This window comes from Salmo trutta, chromosome 16 (genome assembly GCF_901001165.1).
Source record: "Salmo trutta chromosome 16, fSalTru1.1, whole genome shotgun sequence".
Classification (NCBI taxonomy): Eukaryota; Metazoa; Chordata; class Actinopteri; order Salmoniformes; family Salmonidae; genus Salmo; species Salmo trutta.
Window position 1 is genome coordinate 53,281,752 of NC_042972.1, and position 27,006 is coordinate 53,308,757.

The window sequence follows — 27,006 nt, forward strand, 5'->3', positions numbered from 1 at the left end:
ACCACCCCAACAGATCCATAGACGACACAATCTCAACTGCACTCCACACTGCCCTCACCCACCTAGATAAGAGGAATACTTATGTGAGAATGCTGTTCATTGACTACAGCTAAGCATCGTCCCCTCCAAGCTTGTCACCAAGTTTAGGACACTAGGATGGAACACTTCCCTCTGCAACTCGATCATAGACTTCCTGATGTGCCGACCCCAGGTACCTGTGCCACGCTGACCCTCAACACGGGGGCCCCACAGAGTTATGTGCTTAGTCTCCTTCTGTACACCCTGTTCACTCATGACTGCGTGGCCACGCACGACTCCAAAAACATCATCAAGTTTTCTGACGACATGACGGCGGTAGGCCTGATCAACGGCGACAATGGGACAGACTATAGGGAGGAGGTCAAAGACCTGGCAATGTGGTGCCACGACAACAACCTCTCCCTCAACGTCAGCAAGACCAAGGAGCTGATCGTGCACTACAGGAAAGAAGGGGGAGAGCACATGAATTTCAAGTTCCTCGGAGTCCAAATCACCAAGTACCTAAAATGGTCCACACACACACGCACAGTCATGAAGAAGGAACGATAGCATCTCTTCCCGCTCAGGAGGTTGAAAACGTTTGGCATAGGCCCCCTCAAATCCTCAAAAGGTTATACAGCTACACCATTGAGTGCATCTTGACCCCCTGAATTACTGCTTGGTATGGCAACAGCACCGCCCTCGATCGATTGGCTCTATAGAGAGTGGTGCTGACAGCCAAGTAAATCACTGGGGCCGAGCTCCCTGCCGTCCAGGACCTTTATATCAGGTGGTGTGAAAGGAAAGCCCATCAAATATGCCACCAACAGGCTTCTGAACAACTTCCATCCACAAGCCATAAAACTGCTAAATAGCTAACAAAATGGCTACACGGACTATCTGAGTTGACCCTTGTATTTACACTGAACAAACATAGAAATTAAACATGTAAAGTTTTGGTCCCATGTTTCATGAGCTGAAATAAAATATCCTAGAAATGTTCCATATTCACAAAAAGCTTAGGTCTCTCAAATTTTGTTTGCATCCCTGTTAGTGAGTATTTCTCTATTGACAAGATAATCCTTCCACCTGACAGGTGTTGTATATCAAGAATCTGATTAAACATCATGATTATTACACTGGCACAACTTGTGCTGGGGACAATAAAAGGTCAATCTAAAATGTGCAGTTTTGCCACAAAACACAAAGCTGCAGATGTCTCAAGTTTAGAGGGAGTATGCAATTGGCATGCTAACTGCAGAAATGTCCACTGGAGCTGTTGCCAGACAATTGAATGTTCATTTCTCTATGTTAATTTGGCAGTACGTCCAACCGGCCTCACAACCGTAGACCACGTGTAACCACACCTGCAGGATTGTCTGATACTAGCCACCCGGACAGCTGATGAAACTGTGGGTTTGCACAACGAAAGAATAGCTGAACAAACTGTCAGAAATTGTCTCAGGGAAGCTCATCTGTGTGCTCATCTTCCTCACCAGGGTCTTGAGCAGACTGCAGTTCAACGTCGTAACCAACGTCAGTGGGCAAATGCTTACCTTCGATAACCACTGGCACGAAGGAGAAATGTGCTCTTCATGTAGGAATCCGGTTTCAACTGTACCGAGCAAATGGCAGACAGCGTTTATGGTGTCGTGTGGGCGAGCGGTATGCTGATGTCAACTCTGTGAACAGATTGCCCCATGGTGGCAGTGGGGTTATGGTATGGGCAGGTATAAGCTAAGGACAATGAAAACAGTTGCATTTTATAGATGGCAATTTGAATGCACAGAGATACCGTGACGACCTCCTGAGGCCCATCGTCGTGCCATTCAACACCATCACCTCATGTTTCATCATGATAATGCACGGCCCCATGTTACAAGGATCTGTACACAATTCCTGGAAGCTGAAAATGGCCTAGTTTTTCCATGGCCTGCAAACTCACCAGACATGTCACCCATTGAACATGTTTGGGATACTCTATCCAGCAACATCACACAGCCATTGAAGAGGAGAGGGATAACATTCCACAGGCCACAGTCAACAGCCTGATCAACTCTATGAGAAGGAGATGTGTCGCGCTGCATGGGGCAAATGGTAGTCACACAGATACAGATTGGTTTTCTGTGACCAACAGATGCATATCCCTATCCAGTCATGTGAAATCCATAGATTAGGGCCTAATCAATGTATTTCAATTATTGACTGATTACCTTATAGAGTATCAATCAATCAATCAAGTGTTTTTAGAAATCCCTTTTTACATCATCAGTTGTCCCAAAGTGCTATACAGAAACCCAGCCTAAAACCCCAAACAGCAAGCAATGCAGATGTGGAAGCACGGTGGCTAGGCAACAAAAAAACTAGAAAGTCAAGAACCTAGGATGAAACCTAGAGAGGAACCAGGCTCTGAGGGGTGGCCAGTCCTCTTCTGGCTGTGCCCGGGTGGAGATTATAACAGTACATGGCCAAGATGTTCAAACGTTCATAGATGACCAGCAGGGTCAAATAATAATAATCACAGTGGTTGTCGAGAGTACAACAGGTCAGCACCTCAGGAGTAAATGTCAGTTGGCTTTTCATAGCCGATCATTCAGAGTTAGAGACAGCAGGTGCGGTAGAGAGGGTTGAAAACAGCAGGTCTGGGACAAGGTAGCACATCCGGTGAACAGGTCAGGGTTCCATAGCCGCAGGCAGAACAGTTGAAACTGGAGCAGCAGCACAACTAGATGGACTGGGGACAGCAAGGAGTCATCAGGCCAGGTAGTCCTGAGGCATGGTCCCAGGGCTCAGGTCCTACGGGAGGGAAAGGGAGAGGGAAAGAGAGAGAATTAGAGTGAGCATACTTAAATTCACACAGGCCACTGGAAAAGACAGGAGAAATACTCCAGATATAACAGACTGACCCTAGCCCTCCGACACATAAACCATTACAGCATAAATACTGGAGGCTGAGACAGGACGGGGCGAACTGTACTATCTCTATGCTTCTTACTTTCTTGTGTTATTCTTATTTTTTTTCTCGTGTGTTATTGTTCTACCGTATATAATTTTTTAGTACTCCATTGATATTGATCACTGCATTTTTGGCTTTAGCGCTTGCAAGAAAGGCATTTCACTGTACTTGTGCACGTGACATTAAACATTTAAACTTGAAATCTACCTTTTTCTCCAACATTATAAGGAATGAACAAGGAAACCCAAGAGTGCTCTTCTCAACCATCAACAAACTTCTCCGCCCATTGGAAAACCCCTGTCTCACAATCACCTCCGACCTCTGTGACAGTTTTCTGTCCTCCTTTCAAAACAAAGTGGAAGCTCTATACCAACAAGTGCAACAATCCCAATCAAGCTCCACTGGCTCCCAATCCAATACAGGATCATCTTCAAATGACTCATCCTCACCTACAAAGCACCGGTGCCCACATACCTTACTGACACCTACACTCCCACCTTTTCACTGTGCTCCTCTGACACTGGCCTCCTCATCATCCCCAACACCAGGCTCTGCTACATGGGAGACCGGGCTTTTAACAGTGCAGCTCACCAACTCTGGATCTCCCTCACTCTCCATGTCAGAACCTCACAATCCTCACAACTGGGTAGCAGGTAGCCTAGTTGTTAGAGCATTGGACCAGTAACCGAAAGGTTGCTAGATCAAATCCCCGAGCTGACAAGGTAAAAATCTGTTGTTCTGCCCCTGATCAAGGCAATTAACCCACTGTTCCTAGGCCATCATTGTAAATAAGAAACTGACTTGCCTAGTTAAATAAAGGTTTTAAAAAATCCATACACATATTCAAGTCCACACTAAAGACACACCTCTTTACACAGGCTTACCCAGATGTAAAAAAAAGTACAATAATATTTAACTAGGCCAGTCAGTTATGAACAAATTCTTATTTACAGTGACAGCCTACCTCAGCCAAACCCTAACAACACTGGGCCAATGGTGCGCCGCCCTATTGGACTCCCAATGAGGGCTGGTTGTGATACAGCCTGGAATCAAACCAGGGCCTGTAGTGACACCTCTAGCACTAAGATGCAGTGCCTTAGACCACTGCTCCACCTGGGAGCCCGAAGTGATTGTTGTCTTAGCTTTTATCCTCTGTCTAGTTCACTTTCTTGGTTAGCCTGCCATTATATTGTGTTCTCCATGGTTAGTCTGTCCTCATGTTTTGTGTACTTTTATGTCCATAGTTATTTTAATATGTGATTTTATTGCTTTTTATCGTGCTGATTTGTGTATGTAAAGTGACTTTGGGTGTAATGAAAAGCAGTTAAAATAAAATGTATTATTTTTATTATTATTACCGAGATGGAAGCGGTTGAGCGTGAAAGTGGTATTACTGTTAATTAAGATTTAGTTATCAGTTCTGGCTAGGAAACGCTATTTTGTATTTATCTATGCAACAACCTCTCTCACAAGTAATGACAGGAATTTGAACAAACTAACTGACAGGATTCGTTGTCCCTCTGTAATTAAACTTTATTGTTATATATAATATTGTCAACAGATCCTTTTTCGGTAACATGAAGGCATATCTAAAATGACTTGAACTGTTAAATATTAGTTTATAGATTCTTTATAAAACATTATAATGAACTGTTATAACACATTGGTTGAATTTGTGAAAGCACTTCATAATAACTCCACGTAATAAATCATTACTCTATTCCTAATATGTTTAATATAGGTCCCTTTTAAACAATGGGTGGTTCTAATCCTGAGTGCTGATTGGTTAAAACCGCATTCCAGCTAATGTCCATTCAACAAGTTACCGGCTAAATCTATGACTTTAAAATGCCTATTTACTCTGTTCCATCTGACTGCGCAAACCACTCTCTTGTCTGCCAGCCATGCAATTTATAAACTTGATTTCCAGTACAAAAATAAAGATGGCGCCGAAGAACATGGCTGACGTTTTACATTCTCCCAACCAATTGTGCAATTTAGTGATATTTTTTGCGTTTTGTGTAACTTATTTTTTAACTTATTGTGTACATAATGTTGCTGCAACCGTCTCTTATGACCAAAAATAACTTCTGGACATCAGAAAAGAGATTACTCACCGTGGACTGGAAGAAACTTTATCCTTTAACGAGTCCTACGAGAAGGATATCCTGCTTTCACTGGAACAGGCCCAGATCCACGCCTTTTGCGTGAAGAAAAAACACTGGAAATCTGGGATCCTTCTGAGCAGCTGGAGGCGAGCGAGTAAACTCCCAATGCATTCCATTCTCCTTGCTAATGTGCAATCATTAGAAAATAAAATTGATGACCTACTATTAAGATTATCCTACCAACGGGACATTAAAACTGTTATATCTTATGTTTCACCGAGATGTGGCTGAACGAAGAAACAGACAATATAGAGCGGCGGGATTTTTCATGCACCTGCAGAACAGAGACGCTACCTCTGGTAAGACGAGGGGTGGGGGTGTGTGTCTTTTTGTCAATAACAGCTGGTGCGCGATGTCTAATATTAAAGAAGTCTCGAGGTACTGCTCGCCTAAGGTAGAGTATTTTATGATAAGCCTGTAGACCACACTAACTCCCAAGAGAGTCCTCATCTGTATTACTCGTAGCCATCTATTTATGAACACAAAGCGAAGCTGGCACTAAGACCGCTCTCAACCAACTCTATAAGGCCATAAGCAAAGAAGAAAATGCTCACCCAGAAGCGGCGCTCCTAGTGGCCGGGGACTTTAATGCAGGCAAAGTACCAGTGACTCGCTCAATACGGAAGTGGTCAGATGACGGGGATGCTAGACTACAGGACTTTTTTGCTAGCACAGACTGGAATATGTTCCAGGATTCACCCAATGGCATTGAGGAATACACCACCTCAGTCTTCGGCTTCATCAATAAGTGCATCAATGAAGTCGTCCCCACAGTGACTGTATGTACATATCCCAACCAGAAGCCATGGATTACAGGCAACATCCGCATAGAGCTAAAGGATAGAGCTGCTGCTTTCAAGCAGCTGGAGACTAATCTGGACGCTTATAAGAAATCCCGCTCGCTATGCCCTCAGACGAACCATCAAACAAGCAACGCGTCAATACGGGATTAAGATTGAATCCTATTACACCAGCTCTGACGCTCGTCGGATGTGGCAGGGCTTGAAAACTATTACGGAGTACAAAGGGAAACCCAGACGCGAGCTGCCCAGTGACGCGCGCCTACCAGAGGAGCTAAATGCCTTTTATGCTCGCTTCGAGGAAAGCAACACTGAAGCATGCACAAGAGCACCAGCTGTTCTGGATGACTGTGTGATAACGCTCTCGGTAGCCGATGTGAACAAAACCTTTAAACAGGTCAACATTCACAAAGCCGCTGAGCCAGACGGATTACCAGGACGTGTACTCAAAGCATGCGAGGACCAACGGTCAGGTGTCTTCAATGACATTTTCAACCTCTCCCTGACCGAGTCTGTAACACCCACGTTTCAAGCAGACCACCATAGTCCCTGTGCCCAAGGAAGCGAAGGTAACCTGCCTAAATGATTACCGCCCCTTGGCACTCACATTGGAAGCTTTGAAAGGCTGGTCATGACTCACATCAACAGCATCCACCCAGACACCCTAGACCCACTCCAATTCGCATACCGCCCCAACAGATCCACAGATTATGCAATCTCAATCGCACTGCACACCGCCCTTTCTCACCTGGACAAAAGAAACACCTATGTGAGAATGCTGTTAATCGACTATAGCTCAGCGTTCAACACCATAGTGCCCACGAAGCTCATCACTAAGCTAAGGACCCTGGGAATAAACACCTCCCTCTGCAACTGGATCCTGGACTACCTGACGGGCCGCCCCCAGGTGGCAAGAGTAGGCAACAACACGTCTGCCACGCTGATCCTTAACATTGGGCCCCTCAGCGGTGTGTACTTAGTCCCCTCCAGTATTCCCTGTTCACCCACGACTGTGTGGCGAAACACGACTCCAACACCATTATTAAGTTTGCTGACGACACAACAGTGGTAGGCCTGATCACTGACAACAATGAGTACCTCTGTGGAGATGGGAGAACCTTCCAGAAGGACAACCATCTCTGCAGCACTTCACCAATCAGGCCTTTATGATAGAGTAGCCAGACGGAAGCCTCTCCTCAGTAAAAGGCACATGACAGCCCACTTGGAGTTTGCCAAAAGGCAGCTAAAGGACTCCGAGACCATGAGAAACAAGATTCTCTATTCTGATGAAAAAAAGATTAAACTCTTTGCCCTGAATGACAAGCGTCACGTCTAGAGGAAACCTGGCACCATCCCTAAGGTGATGCATGGTGGTGGTACCATCATGCTGTGGGGATGTTTTTCAGCGGCAGGGACTGGGACACCAGTCAGCATCGAGGGAAAGATGAATGGAGCAAAGTACTGATTGATCCTTGATGAAAACCTGCTCCAGACCTCTGTCTGGGGTGAAGGTTCACCTTTCAACAGGACAACGACCCTAAGCACACAGCCAAGACAACAGGAGTCTCGGAATGTCGTTGAGTGGCACAGCCAGACCCCGGACTTGATCCCGATCGAACATCTCTGGAGAGAACTGAAAATAGCTGTGTAGCGATGCTCCCCATCCAACGTGACAGAGTGTGAGAGGAACTTCAAAGAAGAATGGGAGAAATTCCCCAAATACAGGTGTGCCGAGCATGTGGCGCCACACCCAAGAAGACTCGAGGCTGTAATCGCTGCCAACAAAGTACTGAGTAAATGGTCTGAATACTCATGTAAATGTTTTTTGCAAAAATTTTAAAAAAAAACATTTTTTGCTTTATTATTATGGGGTATTGTGTGTAGATTAAAGAGGGGGAAAAAACTATTGAATCAATTTTAGAATTAGGCTGTAACGTAACAAAATTTGGAAAAAGTCAAGGGGTCTGAATACTTTCCGAATGCACTGTAGATATAGAACAAAAAGACTGGGACGTGCTTCTGGCAACCAAACTGATAGAATGAACGACCAGCTGGCTTGGGTAGCAACTCTAGATTTGTGTTGGGACTAAATCTTGTGGAGGGATGAAATAGTATGAATAAATTAATTTTAAAAAGTTTTTAATGAAAATATGTAAATCATTATTTGAATATGTTGGTGACCAGTTGTATAAACGTGACAATGCCCGAGAAGCCGGTGTTTGGAGGATATATTGGCACGGTTCGCCGGCCCTCGACTTCATCTCAGTCATAACAACACCCGTGCCAATATATCCTCCAAATACAGGCTTCTCTGGCATAATCACTTAAATAAATGTTTTACCAATCATTTGTTAGGTCTTGTTGCATGGCATCATCTAAAGTGTGGGCTATTTTTTTTTTTTTTAAGATGGACATTGGTAGACATTCCAGCACTACCTGATGCTCCTTAAGGTCTCAAAATAGGACATATCAATGGTAAAATAATAAGCATACAACACAGGATGTTAAAGGAAATATATTGAACATTGTATTCTCAAAAACTGTAGTGGACTTGAGGAAGAGTTGTAATGTGAATGTTTTGCTAATGTTGTCAACCTCGCAAACACGATCTAATCATAAAACAGGGAGATGTAGCCGACACACAACAGCTTGCCGGGCTGGACCATTTTTCTCTAATAGATTTTTATTCCCTCATTACTGCTGATATATATTTTTAAATTTAACCAGGTATCAGTTAAGAACAAATTATTATTTACAGTGACAGCCTAGGAACAGTGGAATAACTGCCTTGTTCAGGGACAGAACAACATATTTTTACCTTGTCAGCTCAGGGATTTGAACTCACAACTTTTTGCTTAGTGGCCCAACACTCTAACCACTAGGCTACCTACCTGGCATTGAGGTAGAAATGTTACATGTATGATTTGCAGGTAGACATTTTACATGTATAACATTTAAACGCATCCAGTGCTTCAGCCTTTTAACTGCAGACTATTTTCACACATGGATTTGTTTGGCGGGACCTTAACTGGGCATTTAAAGGTAGTAGCTCTTTAAATGTACTGGGACAGTTCAGCAAAATAATGTATTCAGATATTTGTTTCCTTACCTCATAAATCTTTTGATTAAGTATTTTTGTGTGGTGTGGGCTACTTACACTTCATAAATATTTTATTAATGCTTTGAGTGACCAGTGTAATTTATATCAAAAATATGGGCATGACATTGGAAGTCATTCCAGCAGTACCTGATGCTCCTTAAGGTCTCAAAATGGCCCCTAGAACGTATCAATCATTAATAAATCTTCTTAGGGCTAGGTGTTCCCGTCAGCGGAACACCTGCCGACAACATTCTGTGAAATTGGAGGGCGCGCAATTCAAAATAATATGTGTAATATTAAACATTCATTAAAATACAAGTGTCTTATGTAATTTCAAATGTTAACATCTTGTTAATTTAACTGCGTTGTCAGATTTCAAAAGGGCTTTATGGCGAAAGCATGCCATGCGATTGTCTGAGTACAGCGCCCCACATTAAGATATTTTTCAACCAGCACAGGCTTCACAAAATCACAAATAGCGATTAAATAAATCACTTACCTTTGAAGATCTCCCTCTGTTTGCAATCCCAAGGGTCCCAGCTACAACATGAATGGTCGTTGTGTTCGATAAAATCCTTCTTTATATCCCAAAAAGTCTGTTTAGTTGGCGCCATTGATTTCAGTAATTCACTCGTTCAGCATGCAGAGAAAGGAGTCCAAAAAACTACCGGTAAACTTTGTCCAAACAAGTCAAACAAAGTTTCTATTTAATCCTCAGGTACTCTAAAATGTAAATAAACTATAATATTTCACAAGGAAAGTAATATGTTCAATATGAAAGGAAAATTGGTAAGCGCATGCCCTCTCCCTTGCGCACCGAAATACTGATTTGCTTCAGGTGGTCCCCTAACAAAAACTCCAAATACTTGTTTGTTTTTCAAAAAAGAAGCCTGAAACATTGAATAAAGACTGTTGACATCTAGTGGAAGCCATAAAAATTGCAATCTGGGTGACGGAGTTATATAGAAACAATAGGTTTCCATAGTAAGAGCCTGGGAGCTCAACAAAAAACAAATCTGGTCGGATTTTCTTCTGATTTTCGCCTGCCATATCAATTATGTTATAGTCTTACACGTTATTTTAACAGTTTTAGAAACTTCAAAGAGTTTTCTATCCAATGCTATTATATGCATATCCTGGCTTCTGGGCCTGAGTATCAGGCAGTTTACTTTGGGCACGTCAGTCAGGCTGTCACGCCCTGGTCATAGAGAGGTTTTTATTCTCAATTTTGGTTAGGACAGGGTGTGACTAGGGTGGGCATTCTATGTCCTTTTTTCTATGTTTTGGTATGTCTTTGTTTTGGCCGGGTATGGTTCTCAATCAGGGACAGCTGTCTATCGTTGTCTCTGATTGGGAACCATACTTAGGTAGCCTTTTCCCACAGAGTTGGTGTGGGTAGTTGTTTTCTGTTTGGTGTGTTCACCTGACAGAGCTGTTGCGTTTTGTTCCACTTTGTTATTTTGTTTCAGTGTTCAAGTTATATTAAACATCATGGACACGTACCACGCTGCGCTTTGGTCTACTCCTTCTTCCACAGACGACCGTTACACAGGCGTAAATTCAGGAAACTAGACCCTAGCCCTAAGAACCTTCCAAAGGCACAGTATATATATATATATATATATAATAATCATTAGTAAATGATTTATAAGGACCTACATTAAACAATTTATAAATGATCTTATGAATCATTATTAAATACTTTAAAAGTTGCTTATAAATGTGTGAACAACTATGTTACTAACATTTGCAAATGTGGGAGTGATGATTCATAAATTATGAATAAACTATTTACTAATCTATTATAAATGCTTTAGTACGTGGAGTTATTATAAAGTGTTACCAAGTTTGTGTGATTGTTGGTTTGTTTTTTGCCAAATAGTGATGTTATTTCACCAGTTAAGTTAATGTAATAGCACAGACTTTCTAAACCCAGAGGTGCAACATCGTGAGACTTCCAGGAACGCTTGCGAAGCAGACCAACCCAGGGTTTGTTTCACTTCTTTCATTGACTTCCCATTCTTCCTTAGTTGTTTCTCGAAATCTAAAAGCACTAACCTAGATTTGAGTCTTAAGTAATTGAACATCGTATTACTCCAACCTTGTGAAAGTGACAAACTGACACATTTTCCTTTTTCTCAAAAACAACTTTATATCAAAGGAGTGACTTTGATTTGATGGCCTGCACATTCATAGTTTGGCGTGAGAAGACGGTTAGACCTGATGACATGTTTCTGCCCGTGACATTGCCTGGAAGCGTGATCGGGGATTTCTATTGGAGAAGCAGTTTCTACCTAACTTCATACTGTACTATCTTTGGTCATAGCCTGAAGCTTCCTGAACTTCCTGCATCTAAATTAATAACATCACTACTGCCCTCTGCTGCCCTCTCCGAGACAGCCAGGTCAGTCCTGTTGGTCCTCAGTCCCTTTATCACTCTCTCTCTCTCCCTCTCTATCTGACATGTCTGACTACTTCTCCAGACCAGGGGAGCGAGGCCTCCTCCATTACGGAACAGGCAAATGTTGCACTTTACCGTCAATTATTACTTTACTGTTTCGCATTCTGAACAACGGACTCTTTCGGCCATAAAAATGCAATACTGACAGAAAACATTTGAAAGAAAGAAGAGAGGCTTGGAATTTTAAAAACATTTTAATTAGAAATGTGATTTTGTATAAAAATAACTGGACATGCGCCACACACTTCATTAGTTTTCAATAGGTTTTACAAATACATAGTCAGATAGTCAGGCACTGTTTATTTTTTGTTCACATTTTTCCCTTTTTAGTTTTGTCGGGACATAAAAGCAGACATCATCAATCTATTTAATAACAGACATTAACTAAATTTCGTCAGCACTCACATTATTTTATTTCTGCAACACAAATGGCGTTGAAAGTAATACAGAGGGATAGATGGAAAAGAAGCATTGAATTCACATCACAAATGACCTCACAATTTTCCCCTAGGAAAACTAAAGGGCTGCTCAGATTTACAGAACCCACCTCTGATATAAACTATATATACAAAAGTATGTGGACAACCCTTGAACTTAGTGGATTTGGCTATTTCAGCCCTACCCGTTGCTGACAGGTGTATACAATTGAGCGCACAGCCATGCAATCACCATAGACAAACATTAGCAGTAGAATGACCATACTGAAGAGCCCAGTGATTTTCAACATGGCACCGTCATAGGATGCCACATTTCCAACAAATCATTTGTAAAATTTCTGCCCTGCTAGAGCGGCCCCAGTCAACTGTAAGTGCTGTTATTGTGAAGTGGAAACGTCTAGGAGTAACAACGGCTCAGCCTCGAAGTGGTAGGCCACACAAGCTCACAGAACGTGATCGCTGAGTGCTGAAGCACTACCAAGTTCCAAACTGCCTCTGGAAGCAACATCAGCACAAGTACTGTTCATGAAATGGGTTTCCATGGCCAAGCAGTGACACACAAGCCTAAGATCACCATGCGTAATGCCAAGTGTCGGCTGGAGTGGTGTAAAGCTTGCCACCATAGGACTGGAGCAGTGGAAATGAGTTCTCTGGAGTGATGAATCCTGCCTCACCATCTGGCAGTCCAAAGGACAAATCTGGGTTTGGCGGTTGCCAGGAGAACGCTACCTGCCCGGATGCATAGCGCCAACTTCAAAGATTGGTGGAGGAGGAATAACGGTCTGGGGCTCTTTTTCGTGGTTCGGGCTAGGCCCCTTAGTTCCAGTAATGGGAAATCTTAACGCTACAGCATGCAATGACTTACTAGACGATTCTGTGCTTCCAATTTTGTGGCAACAGTTTGGGGAAGTCCCTTTCCTGTTTCAGCCTGACAATTCCCCCGTGCACAAAGTGAGGTCCATACAAAAATGGTTTGTTGAAACCAGTATGGAAGACCTTGACTAGCCTGCACAGAGCCCTGACCTCAACCCGCCAGGCCTAATCGCCCAACATCAGTGCCCGACCTCACTCATGCTCTTGTGGCTGAATTGAAGCAAGTCCTTGAAGCAATGTTCCAACATCTAGTGGAAAGCCTTCCCAGAAGAGCGTAGGCTGTTAGGGCAGCAAACGGAGGGACCAACCCCATATTAATGACCATGATTTTGGAATGAGATGTTCGACGATCAGGTGTCCATATACTTTTGGTCATATATTGTATTTATTCAGAGAGTTGTAGGTGACTGAAATGAGTACTGGATCCTTTTGCATTTTGTCTTGAGTAGGTTATTTTCTGCAGCTTGAGGCATCAGTCATATAGTATACGAACATATCCCTGAAGCATTTTACAGAACATGACAGTCCTCGGAGACAACAATTTTTTGTGATGAATTAGTCTCTTATGGATATCATCTTGGGTGAATGAACACTGTGTGGCAACTCGCTAGTGCATACTTTATCTTAATCTCCATTTTAATGGCTTTAGATCTGTACAACTTAGCTGTACCTTGAGTAAAAGGAAAATTGTATTTAGTAGTGTTGTGTTATCCCATGTGGACTGGGCACTGGTAGGTGTATGGTGCTTAAATAATTCATATCAATCAATGAAATCCTTTATGTGTGACCAGGAGTATAGCTGGTGGAAGTGGATTGGGGTCAGCTATGGTATTTCACTGTAGGGCATCTTTCAGGCTCTTCATTTTAGTCTGGAATTTCTGTATTAAAGCACGGACGTAGTGGGAAGAGGGCAGCGGCAGCCTTTGGATAGCTGGTAGGGCCTCACTTTAGGGGCCTCATTTTAGCACAAATAAACAAAGATCAATCACTAGACCTTCACCAGTTTGGAGATTACGTACAATAGGCTCAGGCCCAAACAATGGGAACGACACTGCAACATAGTTTGAACGCATTCTAAATATATTTTTTTAACAACACAACACAGGATGTTCAAACTGGCATGCTTAAAATGAATAATGACCATATTCTTTGTTGTCAAAATCATTCTATTTTTTTTATGATGGAGTACAAGTATCCTGCATTGTTGGAATGATTTTTTCCATCCAGTCTTTAAAAAAAACTGGAATACTTTTAGAAATATATTTTTTAACAATTACATAATTTAAAGTCTTCCTAGACATTTAAGGACGGACCACTCTTAAACTGGTGTTTCAGCAACTTCCTGAAGCATTGAGAGCAATGTCACTTACTGATGACAACACTGGCAGACTACAACAATGCATCGCACACACCTAAACAGATTCTTTCAATTGTCAGCTTGAGATGAGAAGTCATAGTGAAAGAGAAGGTAACTCAGCAATGTAAACAACGACAAGGGATTAGAAGCCCCATCCTGCGTGAATCCTCTCTGTACTCTGGACTCTGGCCAGGAGGGAAGTGTTTGTCTTGTCTGCCATGGCCAACACAAGATGGAACATCACAATTATACTGTTTTTGTTCAGTTGGGGTCCCCTGAGGGTCCCTTCCTGCATCTCTGTTTGTCTTTTCTCTGTCCTTAACAATGACTACTCCCTATGAAATTCTTTAGTGATCCTCACATGTCCCATGTCAATTTTCTTGCCCTATTTTTTTCCCCCCATTTCCACTGCATAAGAAAATGTTCAACAAGGTGACCATCCTGAGCAATGACAATGGCCTTCCTCTCCTAGATTGCATGGTTGCTGTAGCTGATGTATGTTTGTTTTGTGGAGAAAGCTGAAAGAGAAGAGAAAGAAGGAGATGAGATCAACACAGAGACAAGGTCAGCGCAACATCAAAGTTATTGCTGTACTATATACATTGTCGTTTGTAAGTAGTGGTGCAGAATTTCTACTTTGTGCTTAGTACATCGACAGGTGGATATCAATGATGACATATCCAGAAATATTAATTATGTTATATCCACCTAAGAGTAAATACCATGTCGTTTCAGCTACAGGTTGGACCAAGTTTCATATATAGATGTATCTGTAGGTGCACTGGGTATACAAAACATTATGAACACCTGCTCTTTCCATGACATAGACTGACCAGGTGAATCCAGGTGAAAGCAATGATCCCTTACTGATGTCACTTGTTAAATCCACTTCTATCAGTGTAGATGAAGGTGAGAGACAGGTTAAAGAAGGATTAAAGAAGGGCTCTTTTAAATATAACCAGTGCAACCATTGCAGAAATATTGCACAGAAAAAGTATTTTGTTGACACAGCTTCTAAAATGGAGTATTACGTTAACCATTTCATTAACTGCAAAACCACCCATGTCATCTATAGATTGGAATGTCCACAGTGCAAGGTGTTCTACATTGGACCGACAAAGAGACGCCTTCAAGATCGCTTAGCGCAACACAAGTTCGCCATATGGGTAGGCAATGAAGACTACCCCAAGGCACGGCACTACAAGTCCTTACACCATGGCAACCCTGCCGCCCTACAAGCTATGGGTATTGATCATGTTCCGGCCTCAATTAGAAAAGGGGACCGTCTTAAACAGTTAAACCAAAGGGAAAGTTTGGGGATTTTCAAACTACAGGCCACTAAGTACCCTGGTTTAAATGAAGATATGGATTTATCACCCTTCCTGTAGGGTCGTGATAGGTCCATTTGCTGTCATCTAGTGGACATTTTGCTCAATTGCCCGCAGCTATGTTTAGACTGTTGTTGTTCATGTTTGCTGTGTTCTAGTGTACTATGGAATATATTACTTTTTTATTCTCGACACTTCTCCCAGTCATATTTAAGGTTAGAACTATCTTTATAGGCGTTCTGATACTTCTAGCTTGGAGTTACATTTTTTGATAACATAGCTACAGTATTTCACTTTTTAGTGGGGTGACAGTTTAGCCTAGTGGTTAAAGTGTTGGACTAGTAACCAAAAGGTTGCAACATCGAATCCCTGAGCTGACAAGGTACAAATCTGTCGTTCTGCCCCTAAACAAGGCAGTTAACCCACTGTTCCTGGGACATTGAAAATAAGAATTTGTCCTTAACTGACTTGCCTAGTATAAATGAAAGTGTATGGTATTGCTTACTAGGTGCGTCCAATCAATTTTGTAACCACTCCCTCTTCAAATTAGGGCTAATTGGAAAAGCTGTTCAAAAGAGGACATTGTATTATTTCTTTGTACCCCCTGACGAAGGACATGCAGCCGAAACGCGTCAGATTTTTTAAAACTTTGTTTCTATTGAACATGCCATACAATTAAAGGCATTTTAATTAATTATATGAAGAGTGCCTTGGTCCTCCTTTCTTTTTGATGACCAATTCACCCCTTTTACCAAAGAGCACCTTCTGTCTACCAAAATGTACTATGGTGTACCTTCGTAGCGCTTCCCTTCCCACTCTTTCTACTGGCCTTTAGACTAGTTGAGTATCTGGAGCATTAGCATTTGTGGGTTTGATTACAGGCTGAAAGTTTGAGAAACAGACGCCTCACAAGTCTTCAACTTTAAGCTTCATGAAATAGTGCCTGCAAAATGCCAGTCTCAACGTTAACAGTGAAGAGGCAACTCCGGGATGCTGGCCTTTTAGGCAGAGTTCCTCTGTCCAGTGTCTGTGTTCTTTTGCCCATCTTAATCTTTTATTTTTATTGGCCAGTCTGAGATATAGCTTTTTCTTTGCAACTCTGCCTAGAAGGCCAGCATCCCGGAGTCGCCTCTTCACTGTTAACGTTGAGACTGGTGTTTTGCAGGTACTATTTAATGAAGCTGCCAGTTGAGGACTTGTGAGTCATCTGTTTCCCAAACTAGATGTACTTGTCCTCTTGCTCAGTTGTGCACTGGGGCCTCCCACTCCTCTTTCTATTCTGGTTAGAGCCAGTTTGCGCTGTTCTGTGAAGGGAGTAGTACACAGCATTGTACGAGATCTTCAGTTTCTTGGCAATTTCTCGCATGGAATAGCCTTAATTTCTCAGAACAAGAATAGACTGACGAGTTTCAGAAAAGTCTTTGTTTCTGGCCATTTTGAGCCTGTAATTGAACTCATAAATGCTGATGCTCCAGATACTCAACTAGTCTAAAGAAGGCCAGTTTTATTGCTTCTTTAATCAGAACAGCAGTTTTCAGCTGTGCTAACATAATTGCAAAAGGGTTTTCTAATGATCAATTAGCCTTTTAAAATGCTACACTTGGATTAGCTAACACAACGTGCCATTGGAACACAGGAGTGAGGGTTGCTACGTAGATATTCCATTACAAAATCTGCCATATACAGCTACAATAGTCCTTTACAACATTATCAATGTCTACACTGTATTTATGATCAATTTGATGTTATTTTTCTTTCAAAAACAAGGACATTTCTAAGTTACTCCAAACTTGTAAATGGTAGTGTGTGATATATATATACTGCTCAAAAAAATAAAGGGAACACTTAAACAACACAATGTAACTCCAAGTCAATCACACTTCTGTGAAATCAAACTGTCCACTTAGGAAGCAACACTGATTGACAATACATTTCACATGCTGTTGTGCAAATGGAATAGACAACAGGTGGAAATTATAGGCAATTAGCAAGACTCCCCCAATAAAGGAGTGGTTCTGCAGGTGGTGACCAAAGACCACTTCTCAGTTCCTATGCTTCCTGGCTGATGTTTTGGTCACTTTTGAATGCTGGAGGTGCTTTCACTCTAGTGGTAGCATGAGACGGAATCTACAACCCACACAAGTGGCTCAGGTAGTGCAGCTCATCCAGGATGGCACATCAATGCGAGCTGTGGCAAGAAGGTTTGCTGTGTCTGTCAGCGTAGTGTCCAGAGCATGGAGGCGCTACCAGGAGACAGGCCAGTACATCAGGAGACGTGGAGGAGGCTGTAGGAGGGCAACAACCCAGCAGTAGGACCCCTACCTCCGCCTTTGTGCAAGGAGGAGCACTGCCAGAGCCCTGCAAAATGACCTCCAGCAGGCCACAAATGTGCATGTGTCTGCTCAAACGGTCAGAAACAGCCTCCATGAGGGTGGTATGAGGGCCCGACGTCCACAGGTGGGGGTTGTGCTTACAGCCCAACACCGTGCAGGATGTTTGGCATTTGCCAGAGATCACCAAGATTGGCAAATTCGCCACTGGCGCCCTGTGCTCTTCACAGATGAAAGCAGGTTCACACTGAGCACATGTGACAGACGTGACAGTCTGGAGACGCCATGGAGAATGTTCTACTGCCTGCAACATCCTCCAGCATGACAGGTTTGGCGGTGGGTCAGTCATGGTGTGGGGTGGCATTTCTTTGGGGGGCCGCACAGCCCTCCATGTGCTCGCCAGAGGTAGCCTGACTGCCATTAGGTACCAAGATGAGATCCTCAGACCCCTTGTGAGACCATATGCTGGTGCGGTTGGCTCTGGGTTCCTCCTAATGTAAGACAATGCTAGACCTCATGTGGCTGGAGTGTGTCAGCAGTTCCTGCAAGAGGAAGGCATTGATGCTATGGACTGGCCCGCCTGTTCCCCAGACCTGAATCCAATTGAGCACATCTGGGACATCATGTCTCGCTCCATCCACCAACGCCACGTTGCACCACAGACTGTCCAGGAGTTGGCGGATGCTTTAGCCCAGGTCTGGGAGGAGATCCCTCAGGAGACCATCCGCCACCTCATCAGGAGCATGCCCAGGCATTGTAGGGAGGTCATACAGGCACGTGGAGGCCACACACACTACTGAGCCTCATTTTGACTTGTTTTAAGGACATTACATCAAGTTGGATCAGCCTGTAGTGTGGTTTTCCACTTTAATTTTGAGCGTGACTCCAAATCCAGACCTCGATGGGTTGATAAATTGGTTTTCCATTGATTATTTTTGTGTGATTTTGTTGTCAGCACATTCAACTATGTAAAGAAAAAAGTATTTAATAAGATTATTTCATTCATTCAGATCTAGGATGTGTTATTTTAGTGTTCCCTTTATTTTTTTGAGCAGTGTATATATACAAACGCAGTATATTGTCCCTGTCATGTTTGTACAGTGGGTGGGCTCTCAATCCCCTCCCAGACCTCCACCTCTTCCTACCCTGTCTACTGGGTAATCAGCCCACAACTCTCCAGTTCTTTCCTAACTGTCTTATCTGATCTTTTTTTATTTTACCTTTATTTAACTTGGCAAGTCAGTTACATTTACATTTCAGTCATTTAGCAGATGCTCTTATCCAGAGCGACTTACAGTAGTGAATGCATACATTTCATTTCATTTTTTTTTTTTTCCTTTCCTGTGCTGGCCCCCCGTGGGAATCGAACCCACAACCCTTGCGTTGCAAACACCATGCTCTACCAACTGAGCTACAGGGAAGGCTTGTTAAGGCAGTTAACCTGTTAGGGCTAGGGGGCAGTATTTACACGGCTGGATAAAAAACATACCCGATTTAATCTGGTTATTACTACTGCCCAGAAACTAGAAAATGCATATAATTATTGGCTTTGGATAGAAAACACCCTAACGTTTCTAAAACTGTTTGAATGGTGTCTGTGAGTATAACAGAACTCAAATGGCAGGCAAAAACCTGAGAAGATTCTGTACAGGAAGTGCCCTCTCTGACCATTCCTTGGGCTTCTTGGATCTCTTTATTGAAAACTGAGGATCTTTGCTGTAACGTGACACTTCCTACGGCTCCCATAGGCTCTCAGAACCCGGGAAAAAGCTGAATGATGTAATTCCATCCCTGGCTGAAAAACATTAGCGCCTTTGGTAAGTGGTCTATCAGAGGACAATGAGACTGAGGCGCATGCACGAGGCGACCCCATGTTTTTATTTTCTCTCTCTTTGAACTAAAACACAGATTCCCGGTTGGAATATTATCGCTTTTTTATGAGAAAAATGGCATAAAAATTGATTTTAAACAGCGGTTGACATGCTTCGAATTACGGTAATGGAATATTTAGAATTTTTTTGTCACGAAACGCGTCGGGCGCATCACCCTTCTTTACACTTCGGATAGTGTCTTGAACGCACTAACAAAACAGAGGATATTTGAACATAACTATGGATTATTTTGAACCAAACCAACATTTGTTATTGAAGTAGAAGTCCTGGGAGTGCATTCTGACGAAGAACAGCAAAGGTAATACAATTTTTCTTATAGTAAATCTGACTTTGGTGAGGGCTAAACTTGGTGGGTGTCTAAATAGCTAGCCCTGTGATGCCGGGCTATCTACTTAGAATATTGCAAAATGTGCTTTCACCGAAAAGCTATTTTAAAATCGGACATAGCGAGTGCATAGAGGAGTTCTGTATCTATAATTCTTAAAATAATTGTTATTTTTTTGGGAACGTTTATCGTGAGTAATTTATTAAATTCTCCGGAAGTTTGCGGGGGGTATGCTAGTTCTGAACGTCACATGCTAATGCAAAAAGCTGGTTTTTGATATAAATATGAACTTGATTGAACAAAACATGCATGTATTGTATAACATAATGTCCTAGAAGTGTCATCTGATGAAGATCATCAAAGGTTAGTGCTGCATTTAGCTGTGGTTTGGGTTTATGTGACATTATATGCTAGCTTGAAAAATGGGTGTCTGATTATTTCTGGCTGGGTACTCTGCTGACATAATCTAATGTTTTGCTTTCGTTGTAAAGCCTTTTTGAAATCGGACAGTGTGGTTAGATTAATGAGAGTCTTGTCTTTAAAATGGTGTAAAATAGTCATATGTTTGAAAAATTGAAGTAATAGCATTTCTAAGGTATTTGAATAACGCGCCACAGGATTCCACTGGCTGTTACGTAGGTGGGACGATTTCGTCCCACCTACCCTAGAGAGGTTTTAAGAACAAAATCTTATTTTCAATGACAGCCTAGGAACAGTGGGTTAACTGCCTTGTTCAGGGGTAAAACTACAGATTTGTACCTTGTCAGCTCGGGGATTTGACTAGTAACCTTTTGGCTACTAGTCCAACACTCTAACCACTAGGTTACGCTGCCACAATTCAGTTAAGAACAAATTCTTATTTACAATGACAGCCTACCAGGGAACAGTGGGTTTATTGCCTTGTTCAGAGGCAGAATAACAGATTTTTACCTTGTCAGCTCAGGGATTTGATCCTGCAACCTTTTGGTTACTGGCCCAATGAGCTAGCCACTAGGCTTGCTATCAAATCTCCCTATCCTCACTTATTGTTACATCGTCACTGTTGTTGTTAAACTAAATAAATGTTTTTAAGATAAAGGCCTATGTGTAGATGTTATGTAACGCCACTCCATGCTCAGCATCCTCATCATTTTGCCATCAAATATTTACAATGTTGCATTCAATATAAACAACTACAGTAAATTGTCAACAATGTATTTTTGGAGAACATCTCTGTACTTTTGTTATCAGTAAATAAAAATTGCAGGGGCTAAATAATCCCCAAAATACTGTAGCCTAGCTCTCGGGGAACAGTGAATCATCACGATATGCATCCGTCATTAAGATTTAGCCACAAATAGAGAGTCTATCTCTATTGACAGACATTACCGACTCAGACCCCTTTTTTCTTTTCTGAGGGAAGCGAGCCAGCCGTGTGGGTGAGTGTTTTGGCCATCACCTGAGACATTTTCTGCTGAGTCAACGGTTGAAATCATTATTTACCACAGTTGTATAAAGCCAGAGTCTGTCCCAGAAACCACCAAGCATTTTTATTGCTATTGAAATTAGAGGGAGATGGACTCAGGCAGAGAGAGGTTCAGCTGGTTCAGAAAGGAAACTCATTTACCTCTCAATTAATTACACCCTGGTCTTTGAACACTGCCACACATCTGAGCCAAACTGCTGAAAATATACCTGTTCAGCATATTGAACAGTGTCTTTCTGTGATAGTCAACTGAATGCATTGAAATTATCAAATTAAACATGGTTGTTGCATATGGTGTTTAACAAGTATTGAAATGGATCTCATACATTCAATACAATACAATAGGTTAATTGTGTATGGCGTTGACGTAGCTGGTGAAGTAGGACTATACAGTACACCACTCCTGGTATGAATGCCCTCCTTAGTGATATCCACACACAGTGGAGATTTTGAGCCTATCATGGAATGTTTTAATGCCTCCCCCAACTCACAAACTGACTTAAAATTAAAAATGGCTCAAGGTGGCCATTAAATAATGATTTGGATACTTTGCGTTCCACCTCTTAAACCAATTTATTCATGTTATTTACAGTGCCTGAAGGGTAAAATACATTTAACATTTAAAGACACACAAGGGAGCTCTCAGCCAAGGCTGACATGTACACTGAACAAAAATATAAACACAACATGTAAAGTGTTGGTCCCATATTTCATAAGCTGAAATAAGGTGAAGCATATCAAGAAGCTGATTAAACAACATGCTCATTACACAGGTGCACCTTATGCTGGGGACAATAAAAGGCCACTCTAAAATGTGTAGTTTTGTCATACAACACAATGCCACAGATGTTTCAAGTTTTGAGGGAGTGTGCAAGTGGCATGCTGACTGCAGGAATGTTGCCAGAGAATAGGAAATTCATTTCTCTACCATAAGCCGCCTCCAATGTTGTTTTAGAGAATTGTGGGTGAGCAGTTTGCTGATGTCAACGTTGTGAAAAGAGTGCCCCATGGTGGCATTGGGGTTATGGTATGGGCAGGCACAAGCTATGGCAATTTGAATGTACAGAAATATCATGACGAGATCCTGAGGCCCGTTGAGAGGCCCATTTCTTTTAAGGTATCTGTGACCAACAGAGGCATATCTGTATTCCCAGTCATGTGAAATCCATAGAATAGTGCCTAATGAATTTATTTCAATTGATTGATTTCCTCATATAACTTAGTAAAATCTTTGAAATTATTGCACGTTGCATTTATATTTTTGTTCAGTATATATAGCATATATTAGTCTTCACCTTATAACTCACCTTGTGTTTCCAGGCTCTCACACAACTCGGACTTGGCTTCTCCGTTGGGACGTAGGCTCGCCTTGGGGTTGAACTTGTTGGACATGGTGGCAGCTGTGACCACAGCCTTGAGGCTGCGTGTGCGTTTGGGCACGTTCTGCTCCGGGTGCCTGAGGATCACGTAGACCTTGGGCATGTACAGCATCCCCAGAGAGACAGACGCACTCAGGCTCACAGAGATGGTCAGCGTGGTGGTCTGGATGTACATCTGTAAAGTAATGTCAAGGAGACTGTGTTAGATCTACGGATCGAAATTGGTTATGATTAGGGTTAATGTAACCGGTGTCGGGAACCATACACAATCTGCCGGCTGTATTCCCTGCCTAAAGTTAATAAAGAACACTATGAATCGACAGTTACTGCTCCACCGCATCCCCGGTGGTTTACTCTAGATGTTAATGCTCAGGTCAAACTCTCTTTACTTATCTGAGGTTACATACTTCTGTCCATTTGTCCTTGCTGTATGTCCTTCATGAAGAGACGGAAATGATTTGTGAAGGACACAACAGACACCGTACAATCCATGACAAAGCTTTACTCTTCACCAAAGTTCTTGTGCATGTGTAACGAGTATGTGTAATAGAGTATATACTGTAAGCCTAAAGCATATAAGACATGTTTGTGGTGTATCACTATTATTAATTGCATTTCACATTACACAAGTCAATAATTAATGAAGGTATCTGTTGGTAGGATGGCTTGATACTCTCTTCATAACCCCCCCCCCCCCGCCCCACACACACACACACACACACACAACCACCACCATCACGGTGCACAAAACCAAGCAACCAAGACACTCTTGTTTGTTGAGCGCTTGTTTTAACATGGCCATCACGTCAACCTTTAAAACAGAATGTCATAACACCAGCCTATCTATCCTATTCTGATTCACTACAAGCTGCCCCATAAAAACAAAATAACCTCATGCATTTTTTATCCATGGCTGAACATTGTGAATCACAGGGGAGGGCCTTGCTGATCAGCAGTCTCCCTCACTCCATTTTAAGTGTTTGCAAAGCAGAACTGTGTTAATTAGGCCATCTTATTGAGAACTTTTAAGGGGAGGGACAGGCTCGTATGAATTGTAATGTGTACAGTACATTGTTACAAATACTGATCACCTGACCTGATCAGGGAAAAGCAATTAAAGGTTGGGCTAATATAAGATGGTATAGACCCAAATGATTTTATAACATGACACTGTGTGACCCAACATAAAACAAACATAATCCACACTGACACATCTCGTTTAACATGTAATGAAATCAATAAATACCAATAGTGTGTTAACCTGTAAGGCATTTTCCTGAGAGACCACTATAATTCAAATCTGTTCGATTTGACTAGACCTTTCTCTGTAGCTAGCTATCTAATGCAGCAAGAGATTCCCTCCTGCTGTTTCATCAACATAGTGTAGCATCCCCAGACTTTACCTCTGCTAGTGTGTCTTTGTTTGTTTTTGTTATGTCTAACCCTCTAAGGCGCTCCGCTTTCTCTCCAGATTGCTTTGCTTACCATCTAGGTGAAGCGCATCACCATCGAGAATGGTGGATGGGACGTTAGAGGAGCAGATGCCAGCGGTGGTAGAGCCTCTCACAGCTGTGGAGACACAGTCCACTAGTGCTCTGCTCTGGGCTGTGTTCGGCTCTGCTGTCTTATGGCGGGGGGGATTCAGGACCCAAGTTGTTATCCATGGATTCATTTAACCTCTACGGGCCACGGGGGCAGTATTGAGAATTTTGAAAGAAATATGTGCCCATTTTTAACTGCCTCCTACACCAACTCAGAAGCTAGGATATGCATATTATTAACACATTCGGATAGAAAACACTCTGAATTTTCTAAAACAGTTTGAATGGTGTCTGTAAGTATAACAAAACTCATATTGCAGGCAAAAACCTGTGAAAAATAGATTAAAAAAAAAGAGAATTTTGTGACTGTACTATTTAGTGTCATTGTTTTAAAGATACCACAGTGAGAAAGGATTCAGTTCGCAACTCCTACTGCTTCCACTAGATGTCAACGATCTTTAGAAAGTTGTTTGAAGCATCTGTGATAAATACACACCGAATTAGAAAGCTTACAAGTTGACACGTCATCACTTCATTTTTTGCGCCTGCGCATGAATCTGAGAAGAGTGCCTTTGTCATTATCGTTTATTCTAGACACTTGATAGGTTGTGTGAAAATATTACTGATGTTTACTGATGTTTCACGTTAAAAATGGAACAAAAGATTAGTGCTAAACAACGTTTGACATGTTTAAACAAACGTAAATAGATTATTTACTAGGTTTTCTTTAGTTTTTCGACGTGACTTTACACTGCCCACCTCATTTTGTGGGAGCCTACTGAACGCTAACTATTTGGACATAAATTATGAACTTTGTCAAAAGAAACCACATTTGTTCTGGACCTGGGATCTCTGGCAGCGCCTTCTGATGGAGATAATCAAAGGTAAGGGGATATTTAGAATGTTATTATCGATATTAGATGATGCTAATGCTAACGGTATAGCTTAGCTTAGCTTAGCATATAGCTTATTGTTGTTAGCATAGTACCCAGTTTATACAAAATGTGATTTCCCAGTAAAGTTATTTTGAGATCTGGCCCTTCGGTAGCAATTACGAGATGATAATATATTATTCTTTGAATGACAATATTATAATTTACCAATGTTTTCGAATAGTAATTCCGTGATTTGTAATGCTGGATTCACTGGGTGCATTCGAGCCGAAAAAAATTCTGAATTTCACCGCGACTGTAAATGCTGTTTTTGGATATAAATATGAACTTGATGGAACTAAAAATGCATGTATTGTATAACATAATGTCCTATGAGTGTCATCTGATGCAGATTGTCAAAGGTAAGTGCATAATTCTAGCTAGTTTTCTGTCTGTTGATGCCCTTCTTTGAATTGGCTAAACATTACACGCAGCTATTGTCAATGTACTCTCCTCACATAACCTAACTTTATGCATTCTCCGTAATGCCTCTGAAAATCGGACAGCGTGGTTAGATTTAGGAGATATATCTTTCAAATGGAGGAAAATAGTTGATTATTTGATTTTTTGAAATGATTACTCTTGCAGTTTTGAATTCCCCGCCATGGTCACATGACAATGAATCCCAATACCGGGATAAGATCGGGATAAGATCCTCAACAGGTTAAGAACAAATAAATAATCGTGTCACGCTTGTCGTCGTAGAGAGAAAGGGACCAATGCGCAGCGGGTTTCGTGCTCAACATATTTATTTATAAAATAATGCGAACACCACGGAAGAAAACAATAAACAAACTAACGACATGAAACAGTGAAAGCAGGCTCAACAAAAAGCAGTGCTCTCAAACAACTACCCACGAAAAACAAAGACAAACACACCCTACTATATAGGACTCCCAATCAAAGGCAACTCAACACACCTGCCTTCAATTGAGAGTCCAACCCCAATCAACTAGACATAGAAACACAGACATAGACCAGTGACAAACCCCATAATACATACATCAACTACCCTCTGCCACGTCCTGACCAAAGTACAATAACCAAATATACTCTATACTGGTCAGGACGTGACAAATCGGGACAATCAGGACAAGTTGTAGTGGGAAATTATTTGATCGATTATTTGGTTTATGTTATCTGCTGCTGTATTGTACTAATGGTTAAACTTCACTTGACACCCACCTTCATATTACGTTATAACCATGTCATAACATGTCATAACCTGTCATAATATGGTCATAACACTGCCATGACCCATATATTTACACCTGTTGTGACATATATTGCGTTATTTTATGGCAGGGTATCAAAACGTTTCTCTGCCAAGAAGTTTCCTTTAGTTTGAACGTTTGTTTCATAAGTCCTTTGTTGTTGTAATGAACTCTTTGCAATCATGTTTTTTTCATCATATTTTAAATAACTTGCAGAAAAGGAAACCCCACATTAAGTGTCTTAATAGGGCTGGGGGCCACCACGAGCTGCTAAAACAGCTTCAATGCGACTTGGCATAGATTCTACAAGTGTCTGGATGGATGCGACACCATTCTTTCACGAGAAATTCCATAATTTGGTGTTTTGTTGATGGTGGTGGAAAACGCTGTCTCGGGCACCACTCCAGAATCTCCTGTAAGTGTTCAATTG

At 41.9% G+C, this 27,006-nt stretch overlaps 1 protein-coding gene across 4 annotated transcripts in view; it reads right to left on the reverse strand.

Moving 5' to 3' along the window:
- Positions 1 to 13,961: 13,961 nt before the first annotated feature.
- LOC115151028 (metabotropic glutamate receptor 4-like) overlaps positions 13,962 to 27,006 on the reverse strand; it is a 283,964-nt gene continuing 270,919 nt past the window's right edge. For all 4 annotated transcript variants that reach the window (XM_029694935.1, XM_029694936.1, XM_029694937.1 and 1 more), the window contains 2 exons: positions 22,818 to 23,064; positions 13,962 to 14,688 (listed from right to left, as the gene is read on the reverse strand). In XM_029694935.1, coding sequence (XP_029550795.1) covers positions 14,639 to 14,688; positions 22,818 to 23,064 — 297 coding nt within the window. In that variant the 3' untranslated portion in view covers positions 13,962 to 14,638. The remainder of the gene's footprint in view (positions 14,689 to 22,817; positions 23,065 to 27,006) is intronic.